This window comes from Amphiura filiformis, chromosome 19 (assembly GCF_039555335.1).
Source record: "Amphiura filiformis chromosome 19, Afil_fr2py, whole genome shotgun sequence".
NCBI lineage: Eukaryota > Metazoa > Echinodermata > Ophiuroidea > Amphilepidida > Amphiuridae > Amphiura > Amphiura filiformis.
The window spans coordinates 10772286-10784761 of NC_092646.1; the positions used below are offsets into that span (position 1 = coordinate 10772286).

At 35.4% G+C, this 12476-nt stretch overlaps 1 protein-coding gene and 1 non-coding gene across 2 annotated transcripts in view; one reads left to right on the forward strand and one right to left on the reverse strand.

Annotated features, from left to right (window-relative positions):
- Positions 1–12237, reverse strand: part of LOC140140909 (sestrin-1-like) — a 142118-nt gene extending 129881 nt beyond the window's left edge. The window contains 1 exon segment of the mRNA XM_072162663.1: positions 11519–12237. Coding sequence (XP_072018764.1) covers positions 11519–11848 — 330 coding nt within the window. The 5' untranslated portion in view covers positions 11849–12237.
- Trnav-aac (transfer RNA valine (anticodon AAC)) lies at positions 4052–4124 on the forward strand. The gene has a single exon. It is a non-coding gene; the product is annotated as a tRNA-Val (tRNA).
- Positions 12238–12476: the final 239 nt, after the last annotated feature.

Below are 12476 nucleotides of genomic sequence, written 5' to 3' on the forward strand. Positions count from 1 at the left end.
CACCTTTTAAAAGCTTTTCAATCACCTGAGAGAGATCCAAAGTCAGCTCATTCTTATTTACCTGCGCTAACTCTCATCTGATTTGTTGAAACAAATCTCAAAACCATTACATGGAAGTTGATATTTTTAAACTGTATACCACATCTCCCACGATGTCTCATGAAATGGGCCCACAGCAAACTTTATCAACATAGGCATGGAAAAACATACTCACGTTCACGACAACAGCATGCAGTCACTGTAGTTTGTGTGCCTATGAGGCTTTAAAAGGATGAAAAAATTATTCCGTTTTATCGCGACATGCACAGACATGTTGAAATTTTCATTATCCAGTTATTTTTATTTGTCAAAGTTTGATCAATTTTTTACAACTTTTTTTAGGCCTAACTGTCCAATTCAAGTGCAGTTTACTTTCAGTTTGCTTTTAAAGTGTACAGTATTACTTACAATTATTATTCATTGTGATATTGCAAGTTCTAAATGATGCATAAACCTATCAGAATTTTTCCCAAAATATTTGAATGGCAGATTTAAAGTGATAAGGTCTGGGGTTCAAGTCCCCACACAGGCTAGGTATGTCTGGAGTTTTTTCTATGGTTTATCTGTCTATGCATGTTATGTTTCCATTTTTCATGTTTAATTGTGCTTGTGTGCGATGCATGATTCTTCTTTCCCTTGTATAAGAGATATTTATATATGAAGAAATAACAATGAAGCATCATTAATTTGATTTCTTGTGCTAGTGTGTAATGTTTGAATGTTACTAGGACCCCGTTTACACTGAGAGAAGTCGACTTCAACTGCGACATCGAATTCAGATTGCGACTAAGGATTAGCATAAATTATTTCTTAACAGGGTGTTTACACAGTAGTCGCCTTCAAAACAAATTGTGAATTTGACTTTTATGCATCAAGTGCTCATGCTTCAAATAACCAAATGAAGTTGACTTCTAATTACGTATTCGTTTATACTGCAAAAGTCGAGTTTGAAGTCGACAAAAGTCGACTTCCGAAGTCGAGTTCAAATTGTGACAACCCTGTTTACAATTACACACAAATGAAGTTGAGTTCAAAGTCAACTAAAGTCGACTTCAGGCTCTGTGTAAACGGGGTCTATGTTCCAGTGTATGATGCAAAAGGCCTCTTCCCTTCTTTGTTGATAAGGTAAATCTGTTTTAAATTATTTCGCTGACAGCTACACATTGTAACTGCTACATTGTACATGTATACTACCCTTATCACTCAAGATTTTTTTTCAATTACGGTGTTCTTTATAACACCAAATATGACACATGCGGAAAAAAAGGGATTGATTTATTATTATTATTGCTTCACAAGATCTACCAAATCACAGGTAATACTCATACATTACGGTATTGTTCATAGAGTTGGTTCAATACAACTTTGTCAACATACGTTTTAATAAATTTCTACTTACAATAACATGACATGCAAGGATACTCACAAAAACATGCATCAATAAACATTTAATATTTAATGATTTTTAAAATCACAAAATTAACATGTAGAATGAGTGACGTTGCAAAATTCTATGAATGAGAGGTTCAATACCAAATGCAACTGGTATTAGCTATTTACTTTTAAAAATCCTACACAAATTGGGGTCAAAACCTACTCTGCAGTTAGAAATTTTAAGTGTTTTGGTTTCTCTTACACTATGTCAAAAGTCAGACTGCTAATAACTTAATTCTATCATTTAATTTTTTGCCCTTGCATTTTACTATCTGCAAGGAGCTCACAAGTGATATGAGATTTACTATTTGAACAATTGATGTAATTGAAGCGGTAAAATTGGGTATTATACCCCATTCACACTGGACAAAAGTTGTAAATCGATTTCATTAGCTAAAGTTGCTTTTTAGTGTTTACCGTTTACCAACCGTATCGACAGTGTCCGAAATAAGGAAAATATGGAGGTTGTCCCGAGGACAACTAAAGCATAAATTCTGCTTGTCCTCAAAACATTTTGGTATCCCCAAAATGTGTCATATTTTAGAGGTAAATATAGTGGTTGTCCAGGGGATAAGTACATAGCTCAATATGGTTGTCCTCAGTGATTTTTGGACAAGAGGACAAGTGTCCAGATTAAGTGCTTATTTCGAACACTGCTATCGAAGTGACCTGTGGTTGATCACTTCAGTCCATCACCAGGCAAATATAATCAGTATTTGTAAATACATACAAATTCATGATCAGGTTGAACGTAAATCCTCGGCCACACTTGAAACAAACGATAATGACTTTTGCCCAGTGTAAACAATAATTAAATATGATATTCTCTTTTCACTCCTGTTCCAACTGGTAAATGGTTAAAATTCAATTTGTGACATATAATTCAAAGTAGCCAGCAAGCATCAGCGACTCCGTGAGCACAAATTTAGGAATGTACTAGTTACTAAACAAATTGTAGTTTGGTGGTCAAAATTTGTTTGTCTTCTCTCCCTTTTTGTTACTCCTTTCTGTTCCAATAGCCAAAAACCATGTTTACCGCTGAATGTTATCAACACATCTCCAAGAAGCATCAAAAAACCTTACATCAGCTTGATAATAAAAAGGAAATGTTTGCGATATTCTTCTTTTCCTGTTTTTAACAAGCATAACATGCTATTGCTACTGATAATGCGGTGGTCTGTGTGAACAAGTTTGATGTTGTCCAAAAAAGGGCAACTATGTAGCAAAACGGCATAACACAAACCATGCAGCAAGTTTACTACAATTTACAAACAAGGTTCAAAACTGCAAATTGATGCTAAGTGCATTTTCATTTTTCAAGGAATAAGGGGAACGGGAAAGGGAAAATAATAAATTGTATAACTTCTTTTGACATCCAGGGTAGTCATGTACTGTATGCATGATCAACATGTTGTTTTCCTTCTAAACCGGTACCTGTCATTTCCATTTCTAATTCTAGGAAGGTTTATCAACCATAAATATTTTGCTACATTCAATTTTCAAATCTACCCAAGACTAAATGACAATTGAATTAATGACAAAATATAGTGACTGAGTGAACTATTATTATAACAACATTGTTTTCACTAACACTTGTTCAGTGTGGAGGGGATTGTGCCCTCTCTGACATGCGCTGCTCACTCGAGCATGCAACCCCCCATCTCAGGCACGAGGAACTAGAATCTTACCAGTTCTACATTTTCACAGAAGAGTGTACCTGAAAAGTTTTAAGAAATGTGCACCTGCCTACAAAATTTAGATGTTTTATGTGATCTGATTCTTGAGCTTGATTTTCAAATTAAAAGCTCACTATGTAATTGTAAATGCAATAGTGCAATGCATATTTACACAATGCAGTATGCACCCAGAACTGGTGCACCACTTGTCCTAGCTACTCTGCCTGCCAAATACCCAAAAGACCCTATTTTCCCTCAAATAAAACTGTCAAGAAAAGACCAACTGGGGGCAACATTTACTTAAAACTACTGGCTCTTTTCCACTTCATGATCAAGACCTGTGATTATTTACCGTTTATTAGATTTAGTTGGTCCAAAGTTCAAGTTGTTAAGTGTTTATCTTTCCACTACTGGTGGTAACATGCAAACTTTCAAACAAACACGGAAGTGTGTAAGACAGGTTTCTAGAAATTTCTACAATTGAGAGATATTTTAAAATTTAATTTTTCAAAATTATCATAAATAAAAAAAATTGTACTGTACCATAGCACATTTAAATTTATGCATGAAATCCCAAAAGTTATGTTCTAAACAAGAACAGTACGGTACTGAAAACTGAAGTTCCAACTTACAATTTGACACAAGATATCATAATGATATTTATCATTTATTTGAATGACTTATTATTTGTTTGATACTACAGTTGAAGTACTCTGACTGAGGTGTAGACTAGTAAACAATCACAGATAAAAACAAGGGGAAAAGCCTTTCAAAACTTCCGATTAAAAAAAAATCAGATTTTTTTTTATTAAAAAAACATGAAAAAAAATCAACAACCCTGTTTTAAACTGCTCTTAATCCATCAGTACCAGACTTGAGCCGTTTATCAATTATCAGGGACAGGCTGTGTAGCTCAGTGGTTAGAGCGCCTGCCCAACAAGTGGAAGGTCTGGGGTTCAAGTCCCCGCATAGACAGGTATTTCCAGAGTTTTTTCTCAGGTTTATCTACCTATAGATGCATGTTATGTTTCCATTGCACTTTCAAATCAGTCAGTAAGATTTCATTTATTTAAAAACCGTAAACACTTTTATGTAAATTGAACTTGAACCTACCCATGCTTACTTAACTTGTCCTAAATAAATTTGACAATGCATCATTATACATGGTCAGCAATCACACTGAAAATTGTGTTTACAAATGTTTGTTTACAGTAATACATGTATGCATTATGCAACTATGCATGCTGAAAGAAAAAAATCCTGTTGAAAGAAATATCCAGAAAATCCGGTAAAAGGCGGCAAATATGTGTCAATGTCTGGTCAAAGTCAATTTGAATGACTGCTTGACTGCTTATGTTAACAATACTATTTCATGAAGGTACAGTAGTAAATATCGTAGTACGTACACTAGTAGTCATATTGATGAATATCTGTCATTGTCAATAAGCCGACACTAAAAATAGCTACAATGTGCACTTAGGTCCCGATTTTGCAGTTTCCCGGGTATTTTTACGCAGATCATTGAGCAATAAATAATCGTTAAATTAATGGGCCCACGTGGACTGCAGTCTGCATGGTACACACAGTGATGCCTATGCAGCGCATTTAGACCAAAAACAATTGTTGTGTTGCCCTCAACCGCCCGAACCTAAATCCTGAAAAATCAGGGTCGGCATTTTTTTTTTTTTTTTGAATGATGATTTTTACAGATTTATTCATAAAATCAATGTTTTTCACTTAAAATTAATATTTTATTGAAAGACTAGTCTTTAAACAATATCTAAACAGGTATCCAGAAGTCAAAATTGACAAATGTCACCTAATTGAAGAAGCATTATTTAATATTTGAGGGGATTTTTAAAAACTGAAGGTTTGGAAAAAAAATAAAAAATAAAAAATCTGACCGTCCGACCCAAATTTCCCATTTTCCCACTTGAGGGCAACACAACAATTTTTTTTTTTTGGCCTTATTAGGCTACTTGGCAATCACTTGAAAGTTGTCGATTCTCAAAATAGCATGCTGCTAAGTTGCCTAAAATTGGCTACTTGTGCCAATGTCAGGCCATAATTTGACATATTTTCCTTTCAATTTAGCCGATTTGTAAAAGGTTGAGTCTCTGAAACTCCAAATTGCAATTACAATGGGTTTTGTGACATCTATTGATCGATCAGTAACTTCCCATACGAAGCCTAAAAATTTGGCTACTTTAAAATCCCTTACCGCGGCCTGGCGAGCCAATGTGCCAAAATTTTGGCAACACTGGGTAGTGGTACACAATACTTGGTGTCCTTTGCATAGCAATATTTAGTGAAAACATGATTTTTGTGAGCAGTGATGTTATTAGCATTTTGTTTTACATTGTAAAAAAAGCTAAAATTTGAGGAGTATTTTGCTCTGCTACACCTATTCAATCATGGTAGTCCACTCCAATCAGACAGATTTAAAATTTGAAAATTTGATGCTCCATCACAATTTACAAAATTCTTGAAAATAACATCCTAGCGAAAGTAACTGTCTAAAAACTGTTTGAAATAACATTATTTTTGCATGCTGTTACTGTATAAATCCACAGATCCTGCTTACAGGATCTGTGATAAATCATTCAAAAATATATCCTTGAAGGAGTCGAGTTGTGAAGTTGAACTTGCAGATCATAATAGAAATTTTATTTTGATAAAACAATGTGAACTATTTTGGTCATGGTCAATTTTGGCCTTTCTTCAGGCATAATCTACGCTTCAGGTCAAAGGAAGTGTGAAGTGTTGGATGGTTTATTAAACTGTCAGGGCAAGGAATTCATGCATCAATGCTATTCAATCTGATCATGCACACCACTAAGTAGACAAACCAGTGGATGTGAAGTGTTTTTGCCATGTTATACAATGACAGTGATTCTAGATCAATTTCAGCCATTACATCGCACTATCCAATCTATGAAACAGTTTTAAACATTACATAAGCTGGATAAGCAGTGTCCATTGATATAGTGACAAATCTAGTGACTGACCCACATGTTTTATTATGTAATTTCGGAGACATGCAAACATTAATTAAATAAACTGCCCTTGTACTCGTGCGTGTAGCCGTGTACACTCTGTGAGATTAACTTTACGCCACGATGTCATACTGCGATGTGAACTTGAGGTGAACCATTGTATATTTTAAACACTGACCTAGTTCGGTCAGGCTCTCAAAATGTGATTTCTTTAAGCTTTCCACTAATATACAATATACCATACCCCATATCGGTATCTACATTCTACAAATTTGGCTCGGAATAGGGCAATGTCACTGGATTTATCTATCAGTGGTGTGCAGAGGATAACATTGGTTTCCTCCCTGGCGATGGTAAATGAGTTCTGCAGATTTATCAGGCTTGTTTATGTGGTGTTATGCTCCATTGGGCAAACTCCCTACTAATTGTTTTTAATTAAAAGTATTGGTATATGAAAATGATACAGGTTAGAAATTAGTTGTTGTTAGGACTTGCAGCCAAACAGATTAGACCTGATTTGAAAAAGGGCAATACAAATGATTGAATTAAATAGGCCCTACATGTAACAACATTTTATTTTTATAATTTTTTTCAAATGTGTGCGTACATCGTTTTTAAGTAAATTTTTATAATTACATGCTAATCTTTTTTACCAGTACATCCATCTTGTCAGATTGTGTTTTTACTTAAAAATCACATGGTCAATTAGTGGACATCTGTCAATTGCAATTATTGCAATATGCTGGTTCTAAAGGTGTGATTTTAGCATTGTAAAGTATACAATACATAATCTATACAAAATGGATGTACACAATTTGGTCGGCCAGATTATGACCAGGATGCGTAGCAAGAATGTCTGGTGAAAAATGATGGTGGACTTATTCAATCTAAAAAGTTAAGGGGGTACTACACCCCTGCCAAATTTTGTGCCTATTTTTGAATTTTTCTCAAAAATTATAGCGCATTGGGGAAAAGTAAGATATGTATATTATAGGGGCAAGGACTACAAATACTGCACTGGAAATTTTATTTCAGCACAGACAACAGTTGTGGAGTTACAGTCAAAAATGAGGGAAAACCAATATTTGATCAATAAATCAATAACTACTTGCTTAGAGTTGCTGACTTTTCAGTGCAGTAGTTGTAGTCCTTGCCCCTATAATATACATATCTTACTTGTCACCAATGTGCTATATTTTTGAGAAAATGCAAAAATAGGCACAAAATTGGCCAGGGGTGTAGTATTTATAAAGCTAAAAAGTTTCATCCCGTATCTCTGTACATCAGAGTGTTGTGAAGAACAGGTCAAACTCCAAATGACACATCTTTTTAAAATTGAAGAACAAATTCTGAATAATTTTTCAATTTCTTAGTGATAAGAATATATACAAGGCAAAAAAAAAAGGTTTGTCTCAAAGCTCACGTGTTGTTTGAAAACAAATGCGAAATGCAATTTTTTTTTTTTTTTTTAGTTGCCGACTTGGTATTTTTATGGTATTTTGAGGAAAAAAATCTGATTTTCGCCTTATTTTTCTGGAAAAAATTTAAAAAAATATATCAGACTATAGAAATAAAAAAAAAATTCTGCATTTCTTTTTATCCAAATCACACGATTTTACAAACGCTAGCATAAGCTTTGAGACAAACCTTTTTTTTTTTTGGTCTAATATAAATGCGAGTTAAAATACTGAATAGAACATTCTTAATTTCGTAATTCCCAAATGTTTACTTGTTTGCACTTGTTAGTTGAAAATTAGAATAGAAAAGCAGTGCAGCACCAGCATTAGGCCTAAAAAAAAAAATTGTTGTGTTGCCCTCAACCGCCCGGTCCTAAATCCTGAAAAATCAGGGTCGGCATTTTTTTTTTTTTTTTTGAATGATGATTTTTACAGATTTGTTCAAAAAATCTATGTTTTCACTTAAAATTAATATTTTATTGAAAGACTAGTCTTTAATTGATGTCTAACAGGTATCCAGAAGTCAGAATTGACAAATATCCCCGAGTTGAAGAAGCATTATTTAATATTTGAGGAGATTTTTAAGAACTGAAGGTTTGAAAAAAAAAAAAAGAAAAAAAAAAAAAAAATCCGACCGTCCGCCCCAACTTTCCCATTTTCTCACTTGAGGGCAACACAACAATTTTTTTTTTTTTGGCCTTAGCAACATTAAATGTACCGTATGCTGAGTATGCATCTACATGTACCGTACATTGTAAGTTCACAGAATCTTGTGATATTGTAACAGTTGCCTGATAATGCTATCCAATTTTGTCAAACATAAAGTGCAACAATTATCACTGCCGCCAAAGCCGAGTTGATTGCGAAGCCACAGGGCAGAGGACTCAAGATGAATAGAACCTTTGCTGCATATATTCCAGTAGCTGTGATTGAAGCATGCTTTGAAAAGCTAGTGAGTGTGTATATTGATGGGTTGATGACACAGTAAATGTCAGTGGATTTGCGATACGTGTAGTTTAGTTGGAGATGTACATGCGATGGCATAGTGGCAATAACATGCTAAATCACAGCACAGGAGGAAGCTAAGCTGCATTTACTCTGAAAAATTCCAAATTCCTGGGCAAAGGAATGTAACATCTTGGGGGAAACTTGTTTTGAGTCCCTCCTTTAAAGGATAATATAATGATGGCTATTAAGGCAGGCGATGGAAAAAAAACAATGTTTTATGCCACTTGCAGACGGACCTTTCAGGTCAAGTGGTTGGGCCAGTATTTATTTTTTTTGTTCTTTATCAAATGACTCTAAAAATAACCAAAATCAGTACCGGTATATAAATTGCAGTTTTTCCTTTGCTCCTACTTTTTACCGGGACTATTTACTAAAAATAGCTGCCGGTTTACACATAATACATTCACTCAAATTTTTGGAATTAAAAAAATGTTATAATCTTGTTTTGCCCAATGAAACATAACATAACTAAATCCTAATCTTTTGATTAGTTCTAATTCTGGCAATAAAAGTCTAATTTTAATATTTTTGCAATTTGAGGGAAAATGGGCCAAACACACATGCAGTTTTCCATGTTTTGTTATAATTGTATTCACAAAATTCTAAGACTTGAAACAAGTCTAAGCAATCAAAATCTTGGTACGGTTTACATGTAGGCTAAGACTGTTTTCTAAATTCTTAGCCTTTTTAACTTTGGCATTCATAATTATTTTGGATAGCATCTTGCTGCATGACATACCCACTTGACGGTAGCCTTACATGTAGTCATGGAGATTATGTACGGCCTTTTTAAAAACGCTATACTCCAAGACACGCTACAGGTACAGAATTCCAGAGAACTGCGACACAGTGACCGCTTGACCCGAGAAGAAATGAGGGGAGCAGTCACTGGGTTTAGTGGTTCTCTGGATACACATTTTTTTTTTATTGCCATGGTCAAAAGGCCCTATACTCGAGTTTTGAGAGCATCTGTTCACATTTTACTTTATCGTTTTCTGTTAGTTCACCACGTAAACTTGTATGGCTCAAAATTCGAACCGCTCGCCATTAAGTTTACTGTCATTGCGTATTTTTAAATTGTTGACGTTTTAATTATCCCCGATTTCCGGTCGTTTATTTTAGCTGTGTCACGTCACGTGCATGACGCTGGTGGGAACCAGCCAGTCCAGCCTAGCCTAACTTCAGTAAAAAACATGATCGTCGATATCGATGTGATGTGGGACTTGCATATCTAGGATTATACACAGAGATATTTCTTGCCAAAATTTGACCATTTCTAGGCAAGTTGGCCCTACTTTACAATGTATGTGACAAAGGACAAGTCTTTTAAAAGTAAGTATACGTGCAACGCTTTTGATGTTTTAGGAGACTGTGAGGGATCCAAAACAGCGGGTGACGGAGCCTATTCTTGACTGTGTACTATTCCTTCAACACGCTGCCGTACGGTAATAGTCTTATACTGTATGTACGATGGACAGATAGTATCAGTTTGTGAATGAGGACATCGTATTATAACTTAGTTCCTTGTACTAGTTTTCTGTGCACATTCAAATAGTCAAGATCGATACCAACTTGACTTTGGTTCATTATTGGCATACCAGGGGTCCATTTCACTAAACTTTACGAAGCTTCACAAGTCTCAAAATCGTTCATAACTTGTGACGAGTCGTAATTTCCATTTCACTATTTAACTCGCTTACGAACGGTACCCTTCGTAAGTAATTTGGATTTACTAGTACTGGGACCCTTCGTGAAGTTACGTCAAGTACTATTGAGTATTCGTAACTTTACAAATGGTTATGGTATTTGAGTTACGAAGGGTTAGAAGTTTAGTGAAATGAACCCCTGGTATCTGAAGGAAATGAAAATGTAAGGATGTTTTACAAACTTACAGTGTAAACTGTAAGTACACATATATTAAATCAGCTGTCACGTTTGTCTTTAAGGGGGTACTACACCCCTGCCCAATTTTGTGCCTATTTTTGCATTTTTCTCAAAAATTATAGCACATGGTGACAAGTAAGATATGCATAACAGCATATATTATACTAGCCGGGGCAAGGACTACAACTACTGCACTGAAAATTCAGCAACTCAAGGCAAGTAGTTATTGATTTATTGATCAAATACTGGTTTTCCCTCATTTTGACTGTAACTCCACAACTGTTACGTCTGTGCTGAAATAAAATTTCCAGTGCAGTAGTTCACGTTGTAGTCCTTGCCCTTATTTTAATAATATACCGTACATATCTTACTTGCAACCAATGCGCGATGATTTTTGAGAAAAATGCAAAAATAGGCAAACAAATATTAGCATGGAGCAAAATGCAAGATTCCTTCTGTACTTGGTTGGTTACTACACCAGTACCACTACAATTTGAGTGATCAGTACTTGAATTAATAGCTGTCAGACATCATGACACTACAGTCATGACAGTCACACAAACATTCACGAACATGATGCCATGGACACTGTGACTTTAAAAATAAAATTTAGTGCCAATTTTTTTAACAGAATCTTGCATTTATTTTTACCTGGCGCTTTCTAGGATAGCTGTGTTTGTACTTTACTACTGCTGCTATAGCAAATATTATTTAATTCGTGTACATCACTAGTACGCTTGTTATTCTGCAACTAATCATGTTATTAATACGCGAGCGTACAACGCTTCTCTGCGCATCCATATTATAGCCAAAATAATAATAAATGATCGAGAATCTATTATTTTGGCTATATACATGTATATAGCGATGTTATCTGCGTACAACAGCTTTAATACTACGCACAGCCACGCAAGTGTATGTTCCAAGACCAAGATGTACACGAATTTAATAATTTTTCTATACTGCTACTAGTAGTTAGCCTTTTGGTTGTACAATGTGTTGCATGAATTCTTTATATACTTACCCTAAACTCAACCAAAATATCACCGCATCTTTCTTTCACATCGATGAACGGACATTGCATTGATAATCGCAATATGCTCGCAAGATGTTTCACAAGAATTATATGATTAGTTTGAGCTTGGTCAATCTTACAACAAGCACCAGCCAAACAGTTTTCAGCTTCTGCTGGTGGGTCTCCTCCAGGTTCAGATGGGGATTCTAGCAAGCCCTTGAGCCAGGTAGCCAGCTGATCTATAGCCTGTGATCTTTCGATGTTATCTCGAGTGGCAATACGGCCCAAAACCCATCGTGAGTCAGGATCCCCGGCGAGAAATCCAACCTTTTCGGCCATCAAACACAAACCTTAAATAAATTTTTAACTTCCCAGGTCGTCCTGGATATATCCACGTGTAAAAGCTGCACGAAATTGGGGAATTCCGTGCAAAAAGACGTTGAATTAGTCAGCGTCGGGTATCTCCCATAGAAAACAACAGCAGACAAAAGCAACACTGTGTGTGAACGAATCGCACGTACTGAACGGTTTCCTGTATTACCCTCGTGGTTATATTCACTGTAAAATCACTCCCGTTAGATTTGTTGAAGTAAACATATACAAGGAAGACACAAAAGCCAGTTGTGGCAGTCTTCTGATAGATAGTTTGAACAAAATCCGATGGAAATTCATCAAAATATCAATAAATCAGCGCTGCTATAAGTCGATGCTGTTATCCTTATCAACACTTCATGTGAGCACATTTATCAATAAATCCGTATTCAGCTCATTATCATTAATTATGTAGACACACCTCCGCATGGACCAATCAGATAACCGGATTGGCGGTATGACCTTTCACCTCTGTCAGTACGCAGATTGCGTCAGACAAGGGATCTCTCAGAAATGTTCACTTTTCAGCTGTCATTCATAAATTACTACTTTATTTAATTCTGCAATATCTCATCGCAAACGCTCTAAAACATCC